General features: G+C 37.6%; 1 protein-coding gene across 1 annotated transcript; it reads right to left on the bottom strand.

The window, feature by feature from the left end:
- On the bottom strand, positions 1-26,246 carry PRRC1 (proline rich coiled-coil 1). The gene is made up of 9 exons (XM_036409797.2): positions 26,089-26,246; positions 21,163-21,321; positions 20,506-20,895; positions 18,479-18,639; positions 14,879-14,981; positions 11,895-12,058; positions 9,937-10,040; positions 8,181-8,283; positions 1-2,779 (listed from the first exon to the last, which is right to left on the bottom strand). Exons 2-9 carry the CDS (start codon positions 21,299-21,301, stop codon positions 2,570-2,572), a joined length of 1,374 nt encoding a protein of 457 aa, XP_036265690.1. The 5' UTR covers positions 21,302-21,321; positions 26,089-26,246; the 3' UTR covers positions 1-2,569.
- Positions 26,247-27,221: the final 975 nt, after the last annotated feature.

The following is a 27,221-nucleotide window of genomic DNA, read 5'->3' as shown; positions in this document are numbered from 1 at the left end:
TAAGTAAAGGTATTATTTATTTGTTATATTTACATACTTACAAAATTGATTATTACCCAATACATCACCCTGCATAGAATCTTAAAAACCATATTCTGGGAGTAAAAACCTAAGTTTCTTAATAATTTACGCATAACTCAACATCATCTAGAACACAAAGTTTGGCTTCACAGAACAGCAATTCCTGTTAAGAATTTTTTCTAGTCAAGGAATAAAATAAATCCAACATCATATTAAAGTAATTTAGTTGACCCTGAGTATGTTACTAATTTGCATAATTTTTAATAGGTGTACATAATACATGTTCATCTGTATGTATTACCTATTTACTATCTACTACCATTTTGTATATATTCACTTATCTCAAATTTCTTACCTCATTAATCCTTGAGAGAAAGAGGAACAGAGTGGGGAAGTAATAATAAGAGATCAGAAGAGAAAACCACTAGTATTGCTTAAAGTTTTCCAACTCCATAAGTCTGTGGCACAGTTCAAGGTCCAGAGTTGCTGGACAAACTTAGTAACAGATTATTCAATTCAAGATCTTCCTGAGTACCTCTGTCAACTGAGGTTCATATTAAATTACTCTGCAGTTATACCTGTTCTCTTTCACACTAATTAAAATGAAGACATGTGTAAGCTTATAAAATTCAGTTAGTAGTTACTGGAGCACTTCAAAATAAATAAATCACAAACTCAACCAAAACAATAGCAGTCAAGGATCATGTGGAAGACAGGTTTTCTTTCCTAAGAAGCTTGAGGGAGGAAAAGAGCCAACAGCTCCCAGTCCAACTTTAAGAAATGCTACAGTGGGAGAGGTAAGAAGATGAGCAGAAAGAGAAAGAACAGAGGGAAGTTGCATGCTGGGTAAAGGGAACCGCAGTCTTAAATTGTTGGTAAGCACCAAAACACCAACATCAGCAGACAGCCTTACTAATGCTGCTGTGGTGTGAGAGATAATGAGTTACTTTCTGTAAAATTTCCCAGTAAATAAAAGGGAAGTAGCAAAAGTATTTTAATTAGGAATACTTGCCTTCATCCATAATTAGTCATCAGGCCATCCCATGATAAAAGCTCCCTTTTCTAATAGTATTTTAAAGGACAAATATTAATACAAATGGTAGAGAAAGATTTCTCTTATTCATGAAAGATGGAGAAGACACAGATGAGCTGTTCCATAAATACCAATAAAGAGGAAAAAAAAGTATTCTGTCCCTATTATGCCACAATTGGTTTCATCTCTTTTCTCTCATTACTTTGACAGCTTGAATTTCACTGAATACTTAATTCATCTCAGCCCCATGTAAAAAACTGCAAAAATACAAAGCAAATCTTACAAGTAATGACAGTGCAGGGATAAGAGCTTTAACTCCCTTTATAAGATTGTGCTAATTCTTTTAACTCTAAAAAAACTGCATAGAAGAGTAAATAAATTACATTTATATAAGAAACTACTGTATTAAGTGTTATTTAAACGTGCGTATATAGAGTTTAAAAGTGTAAGACAAACTAATTCTGATTTATATAAAACCCAAAAATGGTAAATATATTTGGAAGAAAAACTTTACCAACATAATGGACTAAATAAACCAGATTGCATATAAAAGTTTCTTTGAAAAGTTCCATTAAAAGTGAAGGCAGAATTCGACAAGGTTGGAAAAGCAGTGTTTAAGGCAAACGTAAGTAACCTTATTAAATAAGAAGTATTCAATCCCATAAACAACAAAGTGATTCCCTCCCAAAATTTCTTACAATGGAAAACATGGACGGAGTCAGAAATAAAGGCTGTTGTCAGAATTTACTAGAAAATACTGAATAGCAGTATTAAGAAAACTCAAAGACTTCTCATTTAAAACTCCAATAATCTGTCATTTAGTTGTCACATAACAATCAAAAAGTAAAATGTATTACCCTAATGCTCAGAGCATAAATCTGTAAGATGCCAGAACTTAAAAAAAAGAAAAAGGAAAAGAAAAAAAACATAGCAATACTCACACTATGTGTGTACATGATAACCAAAGAGAAAGTGATCCATTCTGTTGTTTGGCCCAAGTTAAAAATATGCAAACAAAATGTGCACCATCTCTCTACAGGTAGGTGTTTTTAGGGTAAATTGTTGAGCACACACTCAGCATCAGATCTGAGATCATGTGCACACACAAAAAAAAACTTCAAAAAATGACAGATTAATCTTGAATTAAAAGAAACAATGCTTTTAAAGAATATTCAAGGAGCATATCATTAACTGTTATGAAAAACAAAATAATCAAGTACACATCAAGTTAAATTTCTTAACATATGAATTTGTACTCTAAATCTGGTATCAAATTGTCTTATAAAAATACTTACATATTTGAGAACTATAGTACATGTAATTAAATGATCATAAAAGGATCTGTTTCATTTGCTGACATGACACCATGGCTTTTTAAAGGGAAAGGAAAAATTGCAGCCCTCAGGAAAATTACCAAAACTGCTGGATTACTGACGCTATCCAATTTCAGAAAGTAAAATGTCTTCTTTACCACCAAGCTCAAGGTGAGGCCATCTCAGAATCGAGGTAAGTCTCTCACACGGTCCTGGGGGGCAGGCGCTGTTTATACATGCCCGCTATAGCTTTGGCTGCGCTGTAGATCATCTGTCGCCGTGACATGCCAGTGAAAGCCAGGTGCCAGTCAGTCCGGCTGACATTTACTAAACTCTTTTCCAGGACTTCACCAACTGTCACCAAAAGGCCTGACCACCTCAGATTGTAGTCCTGGGGAGTTAGACTTTGAGCCTATGGAAAAATGAAATTTATATTATTTATTAAACATTAAAAAAAATCATTGGAAATGGCTGAAAGTGATATTTCCAAGTTTCTCAGGTTGCTCTTAATACTGATGATAGATCCTGAGAAAATACTGCCAACTGTATAAAATTCCAAAGTTATGAAAGAACACGATATTGCACATAGCTAATTTGTTTAAAATATAGTCAAGGTCTTAAGTGTAATGACCATATCCAACAAAGCTCAGTGTCAGAGGGTCTACGTTCTACATTCATTGTCATTTCAGGTTCATAGTAAAATTAGTACTAAAATAGAAACATTTTTTTAGTTATGACATTCCTACCAGAAAGAAGGAAACCGCATGCATATTAGACTTTAATCCATTCAGAAAAGGATACTTCAATTAATTTGTAGAAGAGTATCCCAGAAACTTTATTTTCATGTGACTAAGGTAATACCTATAAAATAATATGCAGTCCAGGATAGCATCATTAATACCTGACCCAACCTTTATCTGTTCCCATTCAAATTACATATTCACCCCACATAGAAATGAGAGAATAAGCCCATTGCTGAGTATCCAAGAATAAGGAAGATTTTCTGTTTTAGGTTATTAGGCAGAGTCCAGATGAATATAGTTACATGTTTTGTATTATAATTACCTGAGATGCTTTTAAAAAAATTTTTTTTTTTTAGAAAACCACATTTTTTTAATACTCTACCTAAGACCCCTAGTTTGAAACTCCACAGCAGGTTCCCAGAGAAGGAGTACAACACTTAGGAGACCGAGCAACTGGGGAGCTTGCTCAGTCCTCCCTACCACAGTGCCCACTGCACGATCAGTATCTCACTGGGTTTCAGAGAAGAGCAGTAGCAGATGGATCACAAAGATCTCCGGAGACACTGTCACACTGTGCTGCTCACAGGTGACACGCACACCAAGCACCACGGATCTTGCGAAGCTGCAGATCCTGACTCAGGCCCTCTGGGTGAGGGCCCAAGAGACTGCAATTTTAACAAGGTCCCACGTGAGTGACCCTTAGGGTGCTGGGTCTAGGATCACATTTTTAGAAACAAGATATTGACCTAGAAGCGAAACTCCAACATATGAGTTTTAATTGGGGGACAGAGGGCTAATTTATTTGTATAAATTTTTTCTAGACTTCATTAATATGCATGCTGATTGTAATTATAATCCCTAAAAGAGCTGACTTTCATTCCCTTAAGTAAGAAACTCCAAGAGTAAGGGAGAGCTGAATAGCAGGAATAAAAGGAAGACACATGCTTTGGTATCTTAGTTTTGAACCTCATGCCAAAAAAAAAATTAAAAAAAAATTTTAAAAAATTAAACAATGACAATAGAAACAAGGCAAAGTAAAAGACACTCTTTCACTATCACTCTTCAGAGTTAACCACATCAACAGCTTGTTGTGTATTTTTCTAGGCCTTTTGTTTTCTAGTAGTGTATATAGTTTTAAAGTATATATGTGTGCATATGTGTATATATGTGTGCATATGTAAATATATGGATCATACCAGATACAGTATTTTTACTTGGCAATATGTCCTAAGTTTTGATATTAGTATATACAGTTTTGATGCTTTGTTTTTTGAGCATTATATCTTATTTTTTTCTAATATGTATTCCTAAAAATAAAAATTATCCTTCTGTAATGGATATTTAGCACAGGGGTCAGCAAACTTTTTCTGAAAAGGGCCAGATAGTGAAAAGTCTAAGCTTTGTGGGTAAGATGGTCTCTACAACTCAAGTACAAAAGCAGCATGTAAATAAATGGGCAGGAGTGTGTTCCAATAAAATTTTACAGAACAGGCAGGCATGCCAGATATGGCTGCAGGCCACTTTTTTTTGCTGACCCTGAAGCACCCTTATAATGACAAAGTTTCTAATGTTTATCATTCTAGAGCCTTTTGTCACAATAGTGAATAAAATGGTCATAGGGTGAAGAGGTTTCCAAGACACTCCTATATTAGATTGAAATAATATAAATGCAAAGGTAGATAGAATTCTGAAAGCTCAATGTTTAAGAAGGTTTTTGTAAATAAACTGTGTCCCTCTACCTGGGAGCTTTATGAGAACAGGTATTCTGTCTGCTAGAGAACATTTTCCCTACTTAGGATTTTATCAACAGGGTTTGGTTTTATAATCCTAACAGAATACAGTTAGAAGCATAGGAGTTGTAGGAAAATTGGTATATTTGAATGGGCTTTACATGTGTTTCCTTTACCTGACTACTTTGGGGATGGACACTGTCTCACTGGGGAAGCTTCGTCTATCTAGTGTTGTAAAACAGGCATGTACATCGGCCCTACAAGCACTGTTAATTAGACATGCTAAATGGGAATCGGTACTACTGCCTCAGCCCAAACAGTACAGGATAGAAGCTGGAGTGATGTTAGGGGCAAAAATCTCCTGCCATAACCCTATGGGGCGTGTAGGCTGGGGCTAATGGCAAAAACCTGTGAGTGCCTCCCAGCAATGACTACTGGGACTTTGGATCAGAGGAGTTCCATTTGCGGGGCATTTTCTACCTTGTTATTAGACATTCTTAATTGAAGCTACACTTATGACTGAAGGACATACAGTGATGCTGCTGCTGAAAAAATGCCCTAATGGGATGGCAGTGACGGGAACAACGAGCTTTCATAGTTCTATTTCCATACAATATTATGGAAGTGGTTTACACAGGATCATGCTGCCTAGGGAATGCAAGGAGGAGATGCTAGCAGAGTCTCTTTGCTCATGGGACCAATTCTAGAGACACCTGAGGAGCTGCTGGAACCAACTGCTGCATGGACAGTGCCCTATGAACAGCTCTCCCCTGGAAGCGTTCCTTGGTTTACAAATGGCAGCTCCAAGGTAAATAGACAATATCCCATTTGGAAGGCCACCACTAACTTAAAGTAAAAACAAATCAGCAGGGTGGGCTGAAGTGCATGCTGTTTTCCTAATAGTGAGGGAAACTGAACAGTAGTAAAATCCCCAATGTTTCATTTTTTACTGATTTACAGGCAGCGGCCTGGCCCTATGGTCAGGCAGGAGAGCAATGGGAACCTAGCCTGTTAAAAGGATGCTCATATGGGCTGAGAGAAATACACTTGCTAGATTCGTATTGCTGCCTGCTCTCTGGACCAGCACAGTGGCCAAACCTAATGTCCCTTCCAAAGATAGAAAAGTTTGGGTATAAATGGAGAGAAGGGAAAATAGTTGCTATGGGTAAGAGAATGAATAAATGGTTTATGTAATGAATAAATGGTTTATGTAATGAGGGAAATCAAATACATTAACAACTCAAAAGGTTCAGTGCAAGAGATGATACTGTCTCTTACCTTCCTTATATATGCATGCCTTGTTTTATTTCACTTCACTTCCTGCTTTGCAGATAGTTTTTTTGTTTTTGTTTTTTGTTTTTTTTTACAAATTTAAGGTCTGTGGCAATCCTGCATCAAGCAAGTCTATCAGCACCATTTTTCTAAGAGGCACAGATAATGGTGAGTACTTTTAAGATATGTGCACTGATTTTTATAGACATACTGATATTATTACACACTTATGAGACTACAGTATTGTGTAAACATTACCTTTATATGCACAGAAAACATTGAGGTGGTCTGAAACCAAATGGCGTATCTCTGAGGCATGCTTGTACAGGTGCCTGAAGAGGTGAAGCCTATACTGCTGACATCACCTTTGTTTTGGGAACCTGAACAGAGCTAACAGAAGCCTACGAACCTGAGAGGCCCCACCCTGGGAGACATTTTCATATATGAAAGACTAGAAGTTATTAACAACTGAATGGGAGCTTTCATGACTGTATCTTGTGTATGAAGACCACAGTGGTAGACTCTAATAAGAAATATAGTCTTCATCCCAATTTTTGACAGAGCTCCCAAAACTCCTGTAATTTCCTAAGTATTAAGAGCTATGAAGATGTATTAGGTTAATGAGATGACTTTGGAAAGCTTCATTGAGGTGATTAATGTTGAATCATATGAAACTACCAATATTTGATTTTTTAAAAGACAGCAATTCCAGGCCCTGGCCAGGTAGCTCATTTGGTTGGAGCATCATCCCAGTATGCCAAGGTTGTGGGTTTGATCCCCAGTCAGGGCACATACTGTAAGCACTCAGCCAATGGGTCCGAGCTGCCTGTCACTTCTTGAGCCAATTCAGCAGAGACAGGGTTGAATCATATATGAGCGTTTATTCCAATACTGCCGGCAGCGTGGGAGAGCAGCAGGTCATCGTAAAAGACAGCAATTCCATATGGTCCAACTTAATTACTAAAGCGACCATTTTGTCCAATTTTCCTAATTTATTGTTATAATATTTGCTTGGAATCACCTTCATATTGGAGTTTAATGTTAACATCTACAAAAATGCTTTCTTGCACTTGTGAAAAGAAATTATGGTATAAGTAAAAGGTTCAATAACTTCAAAATTCTAAGCATCAATTCTTAGTCCGCATCTAAGCGGTAAACCTATTAAGAGAGCCACAAGTTGCTTTCAGGGATTCTATGCACACATCTGCCAATTTATATGTGAGTACGTATATTATTAGATTCTCTCCCAAGAAAATACAAGTTTTGAGATGACATGTGACAATGTGCAAAAGTTCAAATGGGGTAGAAATTTTATAAAATGGAAGAGAGGAAAAAGTCAACAAAAATGTCATTTAAGAGTAAAAAGACTCCAATGTAAATATGCACTTTTTTCTTGAACAAAATGAAATAAATATAGAATCAAAATCATTATACATTTATGCCTCAGTATAGAAACGATGTGAATAGGTAAAGACATATGCCTTTCACTAAGGTTTCTACTTACCACCAAAGAGGAAGATCAAGACAAAGGTATTAGGGAAAATAAAGGAAAGGTGAATATAAAACCAGGAGAAAAGGTAAATCTCTTTTCATCCTAGGGTGAAGAAAATAGCCTTTTAGCTTTTTTTTTCTTCTGTCTTTGAAAAGGTACCGTATTTTTCGGACCATAAGACGCACCAGTTTTTAGAGAAGGGAAATGAAGAAAAAAAGATTCTGAAACAAATAGTGTCCTAAAATATTTTATGTGCATTAAAACCCAACATCACAGTCATAAACACATGTAATCAACCCTGTAAAGTAAACAGCAGCATTTAGAACCATTTTAGAGCCGGGCAAGCACACAGAGCCGGGCAAGTAAAAAAACTTTTTTTAAAGTATATGTGTAGGCTATATTTGGACCATAAGACGCAGGGACTTTTTTCCCCCCTTCTGGTCTTATGGTCCGAAAAATACGGTAGTATATATTTATATAGTTAATCGCTATTTCCAACAAAAAATATGCCCACATTTTTATTTTTAAACAATATTAAAAGCTTCCCAGGAGCATCTGAAAATGGAGAAAACTAACCTGTTGTACGAATTCCAAAGGCACTGGTGTGGCTTGTGTAAATGTTTCTAGATGAATGCCATGGACAGGATCTTCAACTATCAAACAGCCAATATCAAACCATCTGCAACAGAATGAGTTTAAGTTATGTGCTAAATAAAAGGTATAAGTAATTATTTTGATAAAATATTAAGACTTCAAAAAGGAAATGTTTTTCTAATCAATTTTCAAGAAGACAATCCACAAAAACAATATATAAAATTCCCCTGTTGGCTTAATTCCAAGAGGAGAAAAATGAGGAACAATAATGAAAAAAAATAATTGAAAATTATCATGTGAAGTTTTGTGTATTCACTGTTGTGCTAGTGAATACACATTAGAAGAATATTCAAGGTCATCTTTGTTCTCTAAAATACTATCATGGTCCTTATCATGGTCCTAAACATGTCCCCTTCAACCCAAATCTAAAATTGCAATATCTATCATACCCACCAAACTTCTATTTCTTTCACTATTAGCGCTGTTGGCTGAGGAAACTTTCGGTTCGCCTCCCTCTTCTTCCTACTAATCTCTCAACTTCACCTCCCTCCCTGCCCCAGGGAAAAAGAAAAACGACAATCTCTACTGATCAAGTTCAAATAACGCACCAAATTTACTCATTTGAATTTGCAAATAGTTTGCCATGCATAATATTTTTAATATGTCACTTGAAAAAAATATGGAACATTTTGTTTGTATAGCCAACTGGAAAAGTTACTAGCAAATTAAAAAATAAGCTCACAGGGAATAACAAATCCTTTTCTCATTTCTGATAAATCCTTCACAATGAAAACTTTTTCCACTTAAAAGATATTTGTGCCCTCAGTGGATAGAGAGTTGACCTGCAGACTCAAGGGTCCCAGGTTTGATTCTGGTCAAGGGCATATACCTTGGTAACGGGCACATCCCCAGGAGGGGTTGTGCAGGAGGCAGTTGATCCTTCCTCTCTGTTAAGAAAACCAATAAAATGCATAAAAAAAAAGATACTTGTAAGTTGACTTAAAGTGAAGTCAACTATACCACCAACATTTTAACCAGAATCATAAAACTACGAGATGGCCTATCATCACTAATCATCCAGAAAATGCAAACCCAAACCATATGTAATATCTCCTCATACCTGTTGAAATGGATTTTATAAAAAAGGCAAGAAATAACAACCTTTGGCAAGGATATAGAGAAAAGGGGGAACAGTTACAAACTGTTAGTAGGCATATAAATTGGTACAGCTACTATGGAAAACAGTATGGACGTGTCCCAAAAAAATGAAAAATATGATCCTGCAATCTATTTCTGAGTATTTATTAAAAAAATGTTTGTACCCCTATGTTCACTGCAACATTATTTAAAAGAGCTCAGGTATGGAAGCAACGTTAAGTGTCCACTGAAGGATAAATGAGCAAAATGTGGTACACAGACACTGGAATATAATTCAGCCATGAAAAGGACATCTTGCCATTTATGACAAGGTACATGGACCTTGAGAGCACTATGCTAAGGGAACAGAAAGACAAATATTGTATGAGTTGACATATATGGAAACACAACATACGATGAGCAGATTGGTGCTTGCCAGAGGCTGGGTGAAGGGGATCAAAAGGTACAAACTTCAAGTTATAAAATAAGTCATGGGAATATAATATACAACATGGTGACTATAATTAATACTGTATTGTATATCTGAAAGCTCCTGAGAAAGATCTTAAGAGTTCTCATTACAAGAAAAAACAAGACTTACTTGTCAGGAAGCAATTCTGCAATAAAGTTTTCTACTGACACAGCAATCTGCTTCTCATGGATCACTCCAGTTCGACGCAAGGTATCTATCCGTTCCTGGGCACCCTGAATAACAGTGTAGGTTAGAAACCATTTCAAATTATTCATTATTAAGTATACTAATTTATGATTATATAAGCAATATATGCATACATTTATGTAAGCTCACACATTCATTCACACAACATAGAAGACAAAAGGTGAAAAAGTCTAATTGTGTTCCTCTCAGTACTCAGTTTCCAATTTGTATTATTGTTTTGGTTGCTACTATAAAATGGATTAGACATTCTATGTTCTAAATGGTTATTTACTAATATAAGAAAACTGTTTTTTTAATGTTAACCTGGCAAGGAGCCCTCCCACAGAATAAATTTTTTTTTTATCAATCTCAGATTTTTAGTTGATTCTCTCAAATTTTCTCTAAGTAGGCAATCATATCAATAGTAAAAATGTTCATTCTTTCTTCTGATTATTTTTAAATATAACCTTAACGTGACAGTTTTATTCAGGAATATTATCACCATTAATGAAACAAAATTGAGGGGCTACAAACACTATGCAGATAAATCAAGATCATGAATTAAATAATTTTACAGAAAACTAAAAACTGGACCAGTGAAAACAAGGTTGCTGTTTACTACTTTTAACTGAATCACCTCATAGTGATTATGAGTGATGTGTTAAGAGCAAGATAAAAACTTATTACTAAATAAAATTAGCCATAGTTAATACCTATTTTTATTATAGATAGCAGAGCTTAATATATAGTAAATGAGGTTAAGGGATTAATTCTGTGTTTTCCGATGGTCTTAGGCTCTACAGCAGCTGTTCTCAACCTGTGGGTCTTAGCCTAAGACCATCGGAAAACACAGATACTTACATTACGATTCATAACAGTAGCAAAATTACAGTTATGAAGCAGCAACGAAAATAATGTTATGGTTGGGGGTCACCACAACATGAGGAACTGTTATTAAAGGGCCGCGGCATTAGAAAGGTTGAGAACCACTGTTCTAAATAAATGCTTGTAGGTATCAACTACATCTGTGTTTATAACATACAGGGTGGGGCAAAAGTAGATTATTCTTGTATTATTTTCCATATGAACAATGTAAAACTGTTTTGCATACACACAAACTGTAAAACTACTTTTACTTTGCCCCACCCTATATTATTTATTCAACAATGGTCATAACTATGGCTGGCTTTTCAATAAAATTATATAATACTATATTTTTCAGTTGTGCCTTTTTTGGTGATTTTGCTGTTTTAAAAATGGCTCTAGGTATAATGTGGAAGTGCTGTCTAGTGTTCCTAAGCAAAGAAGACTGATGTACCTTATGGAGAAAGTATGTGTTAGAATAGCCTCATCCAGGTATGAATTTAGTGCTGTTAACTATCAGAGTTTAATGTTAATGAATATAATGAATAAAATATATACATTAAGGTATATTTAAACAGAGCAAACATAAAACAAAGTTACTTATTAATTGGTTGGCAAAATGCTGTGATTAGAGGCTCCTAACCCTGAAGAAATACATACTAGTTAAATGTAAAGTATTATTAATAGTGATAGTAATAAAAAAGCTTATGGGATTTGAGGGCTGTTATCTCTTTAGTAATTGATTTTGATGTTAACATTAGGTTAAGAGTATCTTTTTTAGGACTTATTTATTTTTGTGCTCTCTGCATGTGTGTATTCCCTCCCCCAATTAAAAACCTACCTTAGATTTCTTTAAAAGTCCACTATATCTTCATAACACTACAGAGTTGTCTAATTAAAACCAAGCTGATTGTTTAAGCTGAACGTTTCATTATGTAAAAACCAATTGCTCCATACAGACCACAGGATTATTCCCAGAATTACGAAGAGATTACTGCTAGTTTCTATACCTAGAAGGTCTTCCTTCTATTACTCACCTTTAATCCAGCTGCATAGCCCACTGGCTGAGGGGCGATATTGGACTGAACAGCTTCCCCCATAACCACAGCCAAGCCGAAGACCTCCTGGAAGGCGTCTCGAACAGCAGCCACTTTCACTTCTTTATTTGAGGTCACTACAATGTCCAGTTCACCTCCGGATTCTACAAACAGCAGCAGAAAATTTCAATTCCAAATTAAAATAATGAAATTCTCAAAATTACCATAAGTTGACATTTCATTTGCATAATTACTAAGCTCACAGAACAATGCAAGATAGGCATTTTATTCCAACAAGAGCTTAGCACAGAACTACCAAATTTTCCTTAGTTTTAAAAATGAGAACTAATGTATTATCTAAGCCTTAGGGAATCTACCTGCAAGCAGAGGATGGCGCATACCTTCTAATGGTTCTGATTATCATATCTGCCACAAATACAGCACCACACTCTAACCAGAAATAACAACCTTTGGCAAGTTCTGAATCCTATGAACTACTGTTCCAGAACATATTATAGCTCCCTCTGATGACAGCGTGATAGCTCCCTCTGATGACAGCGTGATAAAGTCAAACAGCTTGGGAGATGCTGCACAACTCCGTATTTCTTTGTTGGAAATGTGATTCTGAGAAGTCCAACAATTAAAAATCATGACTATAATTATAACCCAGTACTTCCATGCTTAATTTGTTCATGGAACACTTTTTTAGCATATAATAACAGCTCCTAAAAGATGTTCCATAGATATCTGTTTGAGAAATGATGTTAGGGCCATTATGAGAACATTTTCTATTATACTGCTCTACTAATTTAATTTCATTTTCTGATTAAATTATTAGACATATTTATTGCATCTTAAAGGCTGTAAATCAAAATGGTTTTTCTACTGGTAATTACTAGAGACATAGCTATTATACACAAAATTCTAACACCTTTTGGAAGCCATAGTTGCCAATCCTTCAGCAATCAGAGGAATTAAATGTGACTTGTGAAATTGTCATATATTTGGGATACGTGACTTGTAAAATTGTCACATATTTGGGACACTATTCACAGAAAATGACTATTACTGATATAACCTGTCAAAGACTTGCACAGAACTTCTGCACTAAACAAGGACTACCATGAAATATGCTTTTTATCTAGAAAATAGTTTAAAATATGGGAGTTGAAATTTTATTATACAGCTCCATGACTGAAAAAAAAAAATACCACAAATGGGTATTTATAAATTATACATTTATTACTGACCTAATACAAATATGCAAGCATATATTTAAAAAATGAAATGCCAATTTTTATGAAACCTGAAATTTAAAGACTAAAAGCAGTATTAAATTAATTTTTTTAAAATTTTAATATTGCAATTACTTTAAAAACCTGTGTTCTATTTAGAGTAATTGAATCAAATGTGACTAATTACTTAAGATCTTGATCTAACATTTCGTGATACACAGAATTCAAAGGCCTGGTTCTAAGCCCAGCATACTTTGCTACTTGGCATTAGGCTATCACTGGTAAGAGATTTCTCAAGAAAGCCATCTGTATTGTACAATATTTTGCCCCAGAAACGATGCTATGGTTTTCCTAATACATATATTCTGGAACAGTTGAAAATACTTTCTAAATTTCTGAGTTTTTTTTATTACGGATCCCCCCCGCCTTTTTTTTTTTTATTAGACATTACCAAGACCTAAAAGCAATAGCTCACAAAGGAGGGAAGAGGAAACGTATTTTTTTCTCATTTTTTTCCTTCCATATGAGATCGCTCTTGACTCTAGCTGAGGACTACTCCACTAAGCTTTCACTTAGTGTGGCCTTTTATAGCAAAGGGAGAACTAATTAAAAGAATGTAGAAAGTTAAATTGTGTTAAGATATATTAGAGCATTTCTAATAGCTCTTGTGCCTTTTTGATACATTTAAAATTATTAAATGATTTCTAGAATATCTGAGTAAAAATACTGATTCACTGTTTTATTAGGTAAGAATGGTCTTGCTTTTGCTGTCAAGAATGGTCTTGCTTTTGCTGTCAAGACAGTGTCAGCTTTTCCACACTCAGTATTACTTTTTAAAGCTGATTAAGATATATGTTGTTATCTAATAATATAAACTTTGTATCTCTTCCTCCACCCTTGAGGGTTTTCTTGTTTTCTGTTTTTTACTTTTTCTTGATGTCATGCAGACTACTGGCTTGAGAAATGGTCTTGGATTATAGTCCTAACTATCATTTTCTAGCTTCATTATCTTGCAGAAGTCACTGAACTTGTTTTATAGGAAAGTACCATCACCTCACAGGACTTGCTCTAAGAATACATAAAATAATGGCTCTCACAGTCTAATACAGTACCCATTAAAACAGCAAGAGCTCCAAAAATAGGAGACTATCATGATGTGTTCATTGTCAAACTTATTATTAATATGTAAAATCAATATGCATGATAGGGCCTGATTTCTAAGTCCTTTAGCAGATATAAACTCCAAAAATAATTAAGCAATAAAGATTCAAAAATGGATAAAACAGCTTTCACAACAAACCCAGTAATCTACGGTATTATTAATAGATTAACTTCCTCTAAAAATATTGAGTTAAACATAGATATACTTACTATTTAAAATAGATAACTGAAGAAATGTCAAAACCAAATATAAAAGCATTACTTCAAATATCAACAGTGAATAAAGTAAAAGTCAAATAAAGCAAGTGACTAACCACATTTACACTTAAAATTAGTCAGTATGCACACTAGTAATTCATATGGTTTTACTCCTCCGAAGTTTATTCTAAGGAGTTTCAAAATGCATTTAATGGTGATAACAGAGATGAATTAAAAATACCAAGACTAAGATTTGACAATATAAGACTATTAAGAGGATATTAAGAGGATTTCTACTGATTATAAGACCTATGGATTTCCAATTAATGGCTGACATTAGCACATACTTTTAAAATATATGGCAGATGCTAGTCTATCTTAAGTACATACTGATATATGGAGCCATGCCAGGGTCCAGCGTTGTAATCATGCTTTCTACAGAATGTTTTGTTTTATCAAGCACAGTTTTCACCATAGGATTCCCAGCTACGCCCTGCATAAAACAAATTAACATATAAATACCCATTCTAAGCAAAGAAAAACAATGATCACCAGCTAATGAAATAAATTATTTTTTTAGGTTTACAATGCATCACAGACCTGTACTTTGTAAAATATATAAAAAAAAAAACAACAAAACAAGGTTATATCAATGTTAAATTGCTATTAAATTTCAAAATGCTTACTCTCAATTTCTCTTATCTATCACAGACCCACAACAGACTGCAAACCACACTTTTAGTAGCACTGGCCTGGGACATATGTATATTGCATCTTCATATGTGTGCATGCATATATACTTAATTTCTATGAATATGTTATTTATCTAAAAGATGAGGCAAAACTTGTCCATCAAGGTTCCAAATAAAGTTTGTAATCAGGTGTCTCCATAGACCCATACTTTGTTCCCTAATAAAAAATAAAAATAAAAATAGTGAAAACATTTACGTATCTATTCCCCAAAGCAGCTACCTGATACTTTATTATAAAATATTCTGCTATGTTTCACCAGAGTTTATTCTTTGTCCTAGGTCCTGTTTCTTGTTTTGTTCATACCCAAATTCTCATTTTTAAGTCGGGCCTCTGGATTGTGTGTTTTTTTTCCCCCCCAATTAGAATTAACACTCAATATTACATTAGTTTCAGGTCTACAGCATAGTAAACAAATCTTTATATAACTTACAAAATGATCCCTCGATAGGCCTTGCACCATCTGATTCTTAAAACCGTGTATTAGAAATGAGGAGCCAGGTCTAAATGCCTCCTTCCTGTGCTATACTTCTCCCATGATAAAAGATTCCTGAGAGCAATGACTCAAGATGGCATCTGGCTAACAACCATGATTCCACCTCTTCCAACCTACATTAAACTAAGGTGATTCAGAAAAAATGATGAGTTTGTTAACAGTGACATTTAAGACTGTCAACCAACCTTATGCTGAACATCAGAAGTTAGTCACAAAACCTGGAGAGTTAAACTGGGTATTCAACTGATAACTGACATAATGACATGCTTTTCACAATGCCCTAGCCAGCTTGGCTCAGTGGGTAGAAAGTCAGCCTGCGGAATGGAGGGTCCCAGGTTCGATTCTGGCCAAGGGCACGTGCCTGGGCTGCAGGCTCAATCCCCAGTAGGGGTTGTGCAGGAGGCAGCCATCAATGGTTCTCTCTCATCATGTATCTATCTCCCTCTCCTTCCTTCCTCTCTGAAATCAATAAAGAAATATATTTTTAAAAAGTTAAAAAAAGTGATAGTCCTTATATAAAGAAAGCCTTGAAAAAGCAGTAGAAAAACAGCATTTTCATTAAACATGAAAAATGCAGTAAGTCAGTCAACATATACTAACACCTAGAAATGTTTATTATAATATACAACTGAACTGCAACCAAGCCACTAGCAGAATATTAGTGGGGGGCTAGTGGGGGGGGGGGGAGTACTTGATGAAACAATTCCAAATTTCACCAAGAAAAATAAATGGAAAAAATAGAAGAAAAAAAATTTTTTTAAATATATTTTATTGAATTTTTTTTACAGAGAGGAAGAGAGAGGGATAGAGAGTTAGAAACATCCATGAGAGAGAATCATCGATCAGCTACCTCTTACACACCCCCTACTGGGGATGTGCCTGCAACCAATGTACATGCCCTTGACCGGAATCAAACCCGGGACCTTTCGGTCCACAGGCTGATGCTCTATCCACCGAGTCAAACCGGTTTCAGCAGAAAAAAAAAAATTTTAATGAAAAGAGAAATCAGCAAACTTATACAACCAAATTCTGATGTATCTTTATGAATGCAGAGACCTGAAATTGACCTCCCTCACTCATCAATGAATCCTCTGCCATCCCCAGCTCAGCATGGAGTAGGCTTTCAATGAATATTAATAGTTACAATAACTGAAGAAGTGTAGAACTATTGCAAGGACAGGCAGAGTAGTGGAACAGAATGCAGAGCCCAGAAGCTGATACTAGCCAGCAATTCAGTAACAGAGATAAAGGTGACATATCAAATCTCAGAGATTATGTTGGAACAGTCAATTAAGTGGTTGAAAAAAAATTAAAATTGACTTCTATGCCATATAATAAAATAGGTATAGCTACATTAAATTGGCAAGTGTGAAAAGAAAAAAGAATTAAGAAACCAAAGAAAAACATCATATATTAATAGTGGAAAAAGTCATTTTTATCATTAAAAAAAAAATGAAAAGACGACTTAAAAAAAATTGAGTCCTGAAAATTTAGAAACTTTTGTGTCAAAAAACATATTCTTACTACACTATCAGATCTTATGAATTAAAAAAATCATCCCCCGCTGAAACCGGTTTGGCTCAGTGGATAGAGCGTCGGTCTGCCGACTGAGGGGGTCTCAGGTTCAATTCCAGTCAGGGGCATGTACATTGGTTGCGGGCACATCCCCAGTGGGGGTGTGCGGGAGGCAGCTGGTCGATGTTTCTCTCTCATTGAGTTTCTGGCTCTCTATCCCTCCCCCTTCCTCTCTGTGGAAAATCAATAAAATATATTTAAAAAAGAAAAAGAAAATCATCCCAATTCAAAATTGAGCAAAGAATATAGAGACTTCACAAAAGAAAACTATAAATTGCAAATAAATCTGAAAAAAAAGTTCAAATTCAGTAACAAAGAAACGCAAATTAAAACCAGGAGTATTTTTGCTTTTCAAATTAGAAAACATTGTACTTCAAGATCACTGCTAGCAAAGTGACAAATGCTTTGTCTATTTTGGAATAACTTCTTGGACAGCAATATGTATCAGTAATTTTTAGTGTTCACTTGTTGCCCAAACTGGTTTGGCTCAGTGGATAGAGTGTTGGCCTTCGGACTAAAGGGTGCCAGGTTCGATTCTGGTTAAGGGCATGTGCCTTAGTTGCGGGCACATCCCCAGTGGGAGGTGTGCACGAGGGCAGCTGATCAATGTTTCTCTCTCATCGATGTTTCTAACTCTGTGCCCCTCCCTTTCTCTCTGTAAAAACTCAATAAAAAATATATTTTTTTAAAATAGTGTTCATTTGCACATACATTGGGAATTAATCCTGATGAAACAGATGAACACAAAGATCTGCATATATGAGCACTCATCATAGCTTTATTGATAAGAATTACAATTAGAAAATGCCAAATCACATTAGCAAAATAAATATGGGAAATAAATGCAATGGCATGTAGGGCAAAGCAGCCAGAAAGAACACTTCTCAAGATATGCTATGGCTAGGAAGACATTCCTGATATACCATAGGTAAAGATAAACAAAAGACATCTCCACGTGCCACTACCCCAATGTGACTTTTATTTAAAAAGAGATTAACGTCCACATAGATATGCACAAACAAAAGACAGAGGAGCTATAGAAAACTATAGTAAAGAGAATAAAAATCATTTTTTTCCTTACACCATTTTGTATTTTCAAAATTCTCTCTAATGAATGCCTATTAGTTTCATAAAAGTTAAGCATGGTTTTTAAAGTGAATACAGCTCACCTTGATAAAACCCCAGATTCCACTAGCAGATGCTTCATCCTGATCTCTAACAATTCTGGGATCTTCTTGTTCCTCTGGGAAAGTAATGGCTGACGTGGTATCAGTTCCCGGGGCCAGAGGTGTCAAACTGGCTTGCTGAGTAATGGGGGCTGGCAAAATACCTAGTTAATGGCAAAAAGGTTTAACATATGTAATTTATTCCAAATGATTTCCTATAAAAAGATGCAATATATGAGATGAGCAGTTTAAAACAGCTTAAATAATGTGTCTGTGCACTCAGGCATTTCAAGATAGAGTTATGAACGCAAAGAATCACCTGAAACTATTTTATAAAATACAAATGAAACAAAATTCAAAAAAATAAATGTCCTTTTTTCATAGGCTTACACCAACTGTCCTGAAAATGGACAAAAAATAACAATCAAAAAGTACTTCATGTTCTGGCCAGCGGTTAAGAGTGCCAGCCCATGCCCAGAAGGGTCACAGGTTGGATTCCTGGCCAAGGGCACATACCTGGGTTTCAGGTTCACTCACCACTCTTGGTTAGGGCCATATGGGAGGGCAACAAGCTGATATGTCTCTCTCACATCGATGTTTCCCTCTCTCACTCTCTCCCCCTCCCTCCCTCCCACTCTCTCTGAAAAGCAATAAAAAAAATATCCTCAGGTGAGGATTAAAAACAACAAAAAATTACTTCACATTTACTCTATTTACCACTTGGATGTGATCAGTATAAAAGATGTGATCTCTTTAGTGCATAAAAATCACTGGTGTAAGTACCCAAGCTCATCACATAAAAGCATATAACAATTAGTACATGTATCTCTATATCCTACTTTAACTAAAAAATTCACATATACATAAACATGGGTATAATACTTTTACTCTGCAAAAATATTTATTTGTAAAGGTTGATATGCAAAATTGGATAATAAAAATTATAGCAAAGTTGTTTCCTTTCCTAAAATGAGAAATGACAGGCAGAAAATAACAAGGACAAAGTTTTAATATTGGTTTCTCACAACCATTCCAGAGAGGCCAATAGAAGGCATAGCTGACCTACGGAAACGACCCAATACCACCAATTTACACAGAAGCTTTTATTTGGTTTTAAATTTTTACCAGGCTAAATAAAACTACTCCTTGGACCACTCAGTCTGATAACTTTTTAAGTAAAGTTTTAAAAAATTCTTAAATTTCACCTTGATGTTTCTCGGTAAGTGCACAAAATATTAGAGCACAGTCCATATACTAACCATGTATGTACTACTAAGTTTACAACATACAAAGATCATATACTAAGTTACATCACTCTATTTTAACAATTTAAGTAGCAAAAACATGAGAATAGAAAACTCTGAAAGTCCAAGAAATGAGTTTAAAACATTAATGCAGAGAAACTGAAACCCTTATACATGGCTAGTAAGAGAGTTGCTTTGGAAAATAATCTGGTGGTTTTTCAAGTTAGCAATTCCATGCCTACTTACATATCCAAGATAAATGAAAATATGTCTACACAAAAACTTGTGCACAATGTGCACAAATATTAATAGAAGAGGTATTCATAATAGCCAGAAAAGTAAAAACCACCACTGATGAACTGAATAACAAATTATGGTTACGCATTCAATGGCATATTACACAGCCATAAAAAGGAATGAAGTATTGACATAACTACGTGGATACACCTTGAAAATATGCCAAGTGAAAAAGCCAGTTACAAAAGGCTGCATATTATAAGATTCCATTTACACAAAATGCCCAAAATAGGCAAACTCAGAGAGAGAGAAAGTAGATTAGTGGTTGCTTAGAGCTGTGAGGATTTGGGAGGAAGTAGGGAATGACTGCAAATAGTCACGCAGTTTCTTTTTGGGGTGATAAAAAAGTTCTAAAATTGTGGTGACGGCTGCATAATTCTGCAAATACATTAATAAATTACACAGTATGCAAATTATATCTTATTATCATTTGAAAAACAAAACATTAGCTATAACCACTACTTCAAAGTATGAGTATGAGAGGATTACCTGTTACTGGAGGTGCAGAAAATGACGGCATCAGGGGTGTCTGGGGAGCTCTTCCGGCATGTCCCCTTGTGATGTCATACGCTGATCCAACAGAAAACCCTGACGTGGGAGGACTGGAAGGGGGCGCAGATGGGAGAGTACTCGGGGCAGAAGGTGAGGTTGGGAAGTGGGGTAGAGGAGGGTTACTGAAGGCGGCAGCGGTCGGTGGAGACACAGGAGGTGGTACAGCGGTAACAAGCGGTGGAGCAGACGGAACTGGTGAAGGAGGCACAAAAGGCAGTGATGCGGAAGGCCTCACAGGAGGAAGGGATGGCTGAGGGGTAGAGGATAAGTGTGGTGGCAGGGACTGCACAGAAGATACATTTGGAGAAGAAAAAGAACTGGTTGCAGCTAGGAAAAAGGGAAGAGAGGGAAAAAAAAGACAAAATTGGAAACACTTTCACTTAGTTTTCAAGACTTTTTTCTTGCAAAATGTTTAAATATAACAGACCACATCCCAAGATTTTAAAAATGTGTAATTTAAAATATACAACAAATACGACTTCCAACTCCCATAAGTAAAATAAGTTCTAATATCTGCCTTTTTTAAATTGTCACAGAAAAGAGAAGTCTCTCCACTATCCTTACAACACACTGTATGCCGACATCGCCACGTACCTAACGGAACGGGGGTGGAACACATCGCAGCGGCGGCGGCAGCCGTAGCAGCAGCAGCAGCCGTAGCAGCCAGTCCCGCTGCAGAATTCGGCGGAGGAGTTCCAGGTGGTGTTGTCTCTATTCCACTCTCTTCCATCATTTTTTTTCAATTATGATATACTGTAAAATGATAAAAATGTAATAAGTATTACACAGTAGTCAAAGCATCTTTTTATAGCTTGTATAGTCAGAGAATAATTTTAAAGAATAATCTTTCAGATGGGTGTTTCGGGCTTCTTAGGATATATTCCTAGAAGTGGGATCACTGGGTCAAATAGCAATTCCATTTTTAATTTTTTGAGGAAACTCCAGAGTTTTCCACAGTGGCTGTACCAGTGTGCATTCCCACCAACAGTGTGCTAGGGTTCCCTTTTCTCCACATTCTTGCCAGCACCTGTTGTTTGTTGATCTGTAATACTTTCAACAACAAAGATAATAAAAAAAATAAATATACCAAAAACAAAAGAATAATCATTAACTTATTTCCAGATGAAGGGTCTGTCAAAATTCCTAAAAACAAAACAAAAAACAAAACAAAACACAGTATGGGAGAATGTTAAATAGGCAATCTGTGACATACTTAATACTGGGAAATAATTTTATGTTAAGTAATTAATCATTATCATTTTATGTTAACTATAATTACTCATCCAATATATTTCAAATAGTAAATTACTCATTTACTTTCTGTCACATGCATGCATTTTGTTTATTTTAAATCTATTTTTTTTTTACTGATTTCAGAAAGGGATAGGGAGATGGAAACATCAATGATGGGAATCATGGATCAGCTGCCTCTTGCACGCCCCACACTGGGGATAGAGCCTGCAACCCAGCCATGTGCCCTTGGCCAGCATCCAACCCAGGACCGCTGCCCACTAAGCCAAACCAGCTAGGGTGATGCATTTTAGATTTACATTGGGTTCCAGGCAGTATTACATTTAAAATAAAAATCAGTATTTTTGAAACACTTCTTCTCTCCCAATAAAGCATTGTATGTGGGCTACTCCTGTTAACATTGAAAAAAAAAATTGCTCAATTCTTGATTTCCTCATATTAATGGCTAAATGATATGTCAGGGTTTTAGAAAAGGTTAACTATAGCAAAAATTTCCCTAGATACCAGAATCCTAACAGATGATAATGATGATAAAATATGGAAAAATTATAAAATTTCAAGCATAAACTCAAAACTTCTAAATACACCAAATTTGTTTGTTTTTACTCAGTTATCCTTCACGAAAGGTCAACTACTTGCCAAGCATTGTACTGGTGCCTCTGGAAAAACAATGGATGCAAAAACTGGATACTTACAGTCCAGGAGATAATGGAAGAATAATACAAAGAATTGTAGACTGAGTCGTGTGCTCTGGGTGTAAAACAGTTTTGTATGACAGAAATAGGATTTTGACCTGAAGGTCAGGAAAGGGTTCCCCCAGGTTCTTAAGAATGTGCAGAATTTAATTAAGACAAAAAGAAAGTGAATGTATAGGAAGTATAAAGACCCTAATAAGGTGGAGGGAACAAGCCACATTCAAGAAATCCCATGTGGCACAAAACAGAAAAGAATGAGGACTGGAGACATAGGAGTTCATGCCAGGTTGAGCCCTATAAGCCAGGTTAAGGAATTGAGTTGGTTTTTTGTTGTTGTTGCTTTTTTTTAAATATTTTAAAAAATTAATTAGTGTTTTATTTTGTTAAAAATGTTTTTTAAAATTAATTTTTAGAGGAAGAGGGATGGGTAGAAACATCGATGAGAAAGAAACATCCATCGATCAGCTGTTTCCTGCATGCTCCCTACTAGGGACTGAGCCCACAATTCCAGCATGTGTCCTGACTGGGAATCAAACCGTGTCCTCCTGGTTCAGGGTGAACACTCAATCGCTGAGCCATACCAGCTGGGCAGCAATTTTTTTTCAAGGACAGAAAATCAATAGAGGGCACTTAAGCTGGATGTGACATTGTTGTCTTTTAAAAAATTTTAATTCACAAGAAGATGCAAAAATAAAACAGAGCTCATGAGTACCCTTAACCCAGCTCCTCTCAATATCATCTTATGTAATTCTAGTACAATGGTAAAACCTCAGAAATTAACATTGGTACAATACTAATAATCAAACTATAGACCTTATTTGGATTTCACCTGTTTTTATATTTGTGCACGTGTGTGAGTGTGTGTATAGTTCTATGAAGTTACATCATAAATGCCAACACAATCAAGATACAGAACTATTCTGTCACCCCCGGGTCACATCCTGTCACATGTTTCCAACAACCATAAGTCCTGACAAAACATTTTCTCTAACATTTTCTCATTTTGTGAATATTACATCAATAGAATTGCACGCAGCATATCACACTTTGAGACTGGTTTTTTCCACTCAGCATAATGCTCTTGAAATCCATCAAGTTGCTGGGTGTATCAATAGTTAGTTCTTTTTTTTCTTTTTTTTACTGCCGAATAGTGCTCCGTTTTATAGATGTACTAGCTTTATCCATTTATCTCTTGAAAAACATTTAGACTGATTCCAGCCTTTGACAATTCATATTTGTGCTGAGCAGATTCTTTTGATGACAGTATGCAAATTGGGCCACAGGACAGTCAGAGTAAATGCAGAGGGACCATTAAGAAGGATACAGAAGTAGTTCAAACAGGAACACCCTAGACACCTAGGGAGGTGGGGAAGAAGGTGATTCTGACACTCTTGGTTGTCAGAACTAGAAAGGTACTACTGGAATCCAGTAGAGAAAGGCTGGGGTACTGCGAAAAATCCTACAACACACAGGACAGCCCCCACAAGAAAAAAAATTACCTGGCCCCAAATATCAATAATGCCAAGGCTGAAAACCTTTGGCCTATAGTAAAGTGGTGGTAGTGGAGCTAGAGAAGAGTGGATTTAAGAAATGTGTAGGTGGTGGTGATGAACTGGATATGGGGCAATGACGGGGAGATACGTGACTTGCACAACTGGACAGAGATGGGTATCATTCACGTAGGGAACAATGGAAGAGGTATCTGCTTGGTACCTTTTCGTTATGTAGGTTAGGTTTATGTAGTGTTTATGCTGGGCATGCTGGATTTTAAGTCCCTTGAAACATCACACGAAAGGCAATGACTTGGTTTGTAGCTTAGAAACCATGTAAGCGTAGGTTCCTTTATTCTACCTGGTCCCTAGAGTCATGTTTTGAGAAGATTAAGAGAATACCAAATGAAAAGAGAATATGACCCAACCAGTCATTCAAGAGGAGCCAGGTAGAAGTCAAGGGTACAGAGAAGAACAAGAGATGACCAGAAAGATAGGAAGAAAACCAGGAAGACTGTGGTGTCCAACAGCCAGTGTGTTCCAAGGTAGAAACAGGCAACAGTATTAAAATCTGCAGAAACAAAGAGGATGGTAACTAGAGTTCAATGGATTTGTTAAATGGGAGATGATGTCGTGAGAGCCATTTCCATGGAAGGAATGGGGTAGAGGTCGGTCTGAATTGGACTGAGGAGTGGGAGGCAAATATGCACGTCTCTTCCCAAAGCTCTCTCTTCTTCATCTTCCCATTTTCCTATTAGCCATTCCTGTCCTACTACAGACACCACCGAATCCTTACAATGGCTAGTGGAAGTCAGACTTAAAGACGACCCTCATCCCCAACATGAACAAATGTGTTGGCATAAGAACTTGCACAATGACTACAACCCGTAATATGGAATAATTAGTCCATTTATTTCAGCCTTTAGAAAGCTTTACTCTTTGAGAACCAGCTTAATGACAATACTGGGTAAATTTTGCATACATAAATGTAATAACCTTCTACTACTAAAGAAAAGCTATTGTGGTAAAATAACAGTGAAGTACCAAGAGTGGTTAAAGTTTCTAATGCTCAAGCCTGGGCACAAACAGGAATATTTATGTATCAACATTAAAGTGGATGGCTACTTATACGGATACAAAAAAAAAAAAAAATCAATGGCATCATGGAGCTTTGATAACCGTAAAAGCACTAAAAGCCAATTATTGTTGATGCATTACAGGTGCAAGGGCTGGTTGGTCTGTACCACCAACGAGCGAGCGCCTGGGCATGGGTCTGAGTTTCCTCCTGTCTTTGCATTCTCAGCTCCGATCCCCAAATAAAACTTCCACAAATGTTCCCTGAATTAAAATAGCGGCTGACATTAGAAAGACCGGGATGCCCAAATGTGCCATGTTCACAGAAATGTGCACGGTGTCTCTGAAGACTCCTCTGAATGACAAAAACTCTCCTGGGTATAAATCCTACCAATGTGGGAGACAGGCTTACCCCTGCAAAGTTCGGGAAGTAGGTCCCAGGAGCTGACTAAGAGCAGAGAGGACAAAGCCCCCGGAGCAGCGTTAGGCGCTGACCCGGGACCTGCGGAAAAATAAACTACTTCCTTCCCACGGTGCCCCGTGTGTGACCAAGCCGCCGAGGCGAGGCGGGAGCAGCCGAAATCCTGCTCCGGGAGGCAGGGCCTCCGCACAGGCTCTGCCACGTCTCCAGGCCCCGCCGGGCGGACTAAGGTCAGCGGCGCCCGCGGGCGGGTGTCTCCCGGGCCGAGCGCAGGAAGGAGGGGCCCCGAGACCAGGGCGCCCGCCCGGCACCTGGACGAGGGCAAAGCGCCGAACGAGCCCCCCGGGACGCGCCCACAGCAGCACCGCAGCCCGCCGGGCGAAGCGCACGGCGCCCGGACTGCAGCCCCAGGCTCCGCAGCCCGCGCCGGGGACGAAGGGACGAAAGGCCGCGGGGCTCTGGGGAGACCCCAGCCTCCCGGGGGCCCGGCAGCCCGCCCACCTCGCAGAGACGGCGCCCGCCGGCGCCCTCACCCGCGGCTGCCGCCGCCGCCCGCAGGCACCCGCGTTGCTCCCAGGCTGACGCTCACCTGGGGGCCCGAGAAGCTGTCTGCGTGGCGGCTGAAAAGTGGGGGGACAGGGCGCTCAGGGAGTTAAGAATACGGCTCAGAGGAGACAAGGAGGAGGTACGGAGGTGCTCGCACCGCGCGTCCCCGCCTCCAAGATGGCCACGGAGGCGCACGCCCCTGCGCCTGCCACGTCGGCACGCCGCCCGGCCCCGCCCCGCCCGGCCCCGGCCCCGCCCCCGAGCCAACTACGCCCTCGCCAGGCCCCGCCCCCGGGCCAACCACGCCCTCGCCAGGCCCCGCTCCATCCCACTCGCCGGGAGCCCCGCCCCAGGCCCACATTAAACCTGTCTGAGGACCTGGGGACTTGGGTCCGAACGTCCTGCCTGCCCAGGCTTGGCATTGCTTTACTCCAGATCATTCTCCAGCTGAGCTGCCCTCCTTTCCTCTCCGCAGCACAACCCTTATTACCGGGAGCGTCCTGTGCTGGGCTGCCCACAGGGATGGAGATGAGCCAGCCCAGGTCAGCTGGCTCAGTCCCCACCTCCAGGAAGGGCCTCACTCCAGAAACAGGGAACTAACTTACCCTCCGTGTTTTCACAGATTTCCAGACAGCAGTTGCGTCAGGAGAGAGTGGGGTGGGGACAGGTAGCAGCTACTGTACTGATTTGTCCTCCCAAGTACATGCATTACTTAAAGAAAAGAAAAGAAAACAAAAGACAAAGATTATCAACAGAAGTCCAAAATCAAGAGTCAAGGAGCGCCAATCTGAATGCTCTAAAGACAATTTTCTTGCCAGTCCTTTTGTAACCTCATATGTTCCACTTAAAACAGTACCTGAAACGGTCGATGCTCAATAATATAGTACATTAAGTAAACTGATGATTGGAGTGCAGTGAGAAAAATAAGGAGTTTGAAGTCAGAAGTACTTGGTTGGGTCTGGGACCACGCGAATGCCAGTTGTGCAGTTTTGTGACCTTGCACAGGTCACTCAGTCTCTATACACCGATTTGTAAAATGGGAATAATATTGTCTTCCATTTCTTAGGCAGGTAAAAAATCAAATAAAATAAGGCACATGAAAGCACTTTTTAAATTGCCGAGTGTTAAAAACATGGAAAATTGTTCTCAATTTCCATCAGGAATCCATTCATAGAT

Source organism: Pipistrellus kuhlii, unplaced genomic scaffold (assembly GCF_014108245.1).
Source record: "Pipistrellus kuhlii isolate mPipKuh1 unplaced genomic scaffold, mPipKuh1.p scaffold_m20_p_4, whole genome shotgun sequence".
In the NCBI taxonomy this organism is placed as follows: Eukaryota; Metazoa; Chordata; class Mammalia; order Chiroptera; family Vespertilionidae; genus Pipistrellus; species Pipistrellus kuhlii.
The sequence above is the reverse complement of the archived record's forward strand: the minus strand, read 5'-3'. Positions and strand labels throughout refer to the sequence as shown.

What these genes read in the sequence shown, in the direction of transcription:
- PRRC1 (XM_036409797.2), bottom strand. Translation starts at nt 21,301, where the DNA reads ATGATGGAAGAGAGTGGAATAGAGACAACACCACCTGGAACTCCTCCG. An exon ending in GCTATGCAGCTGGATTAAAG is followed by an intron (nt 10,041 to 11,894) that starts GTGAGTAATAGA and finishes ACTGTTATTCAG; the next exon opens with GGTGCCCAGGAACGGATAGA. An exon ending in GCAGAATTGCTTCCTGACAA is followed by an intron (nt 8,284 to 9,936) that starts GTAAGTCTTGTT and finishes ATTCTGTTGCAG; the next exon opens with ATGGTTTGATATTGGCTGTT.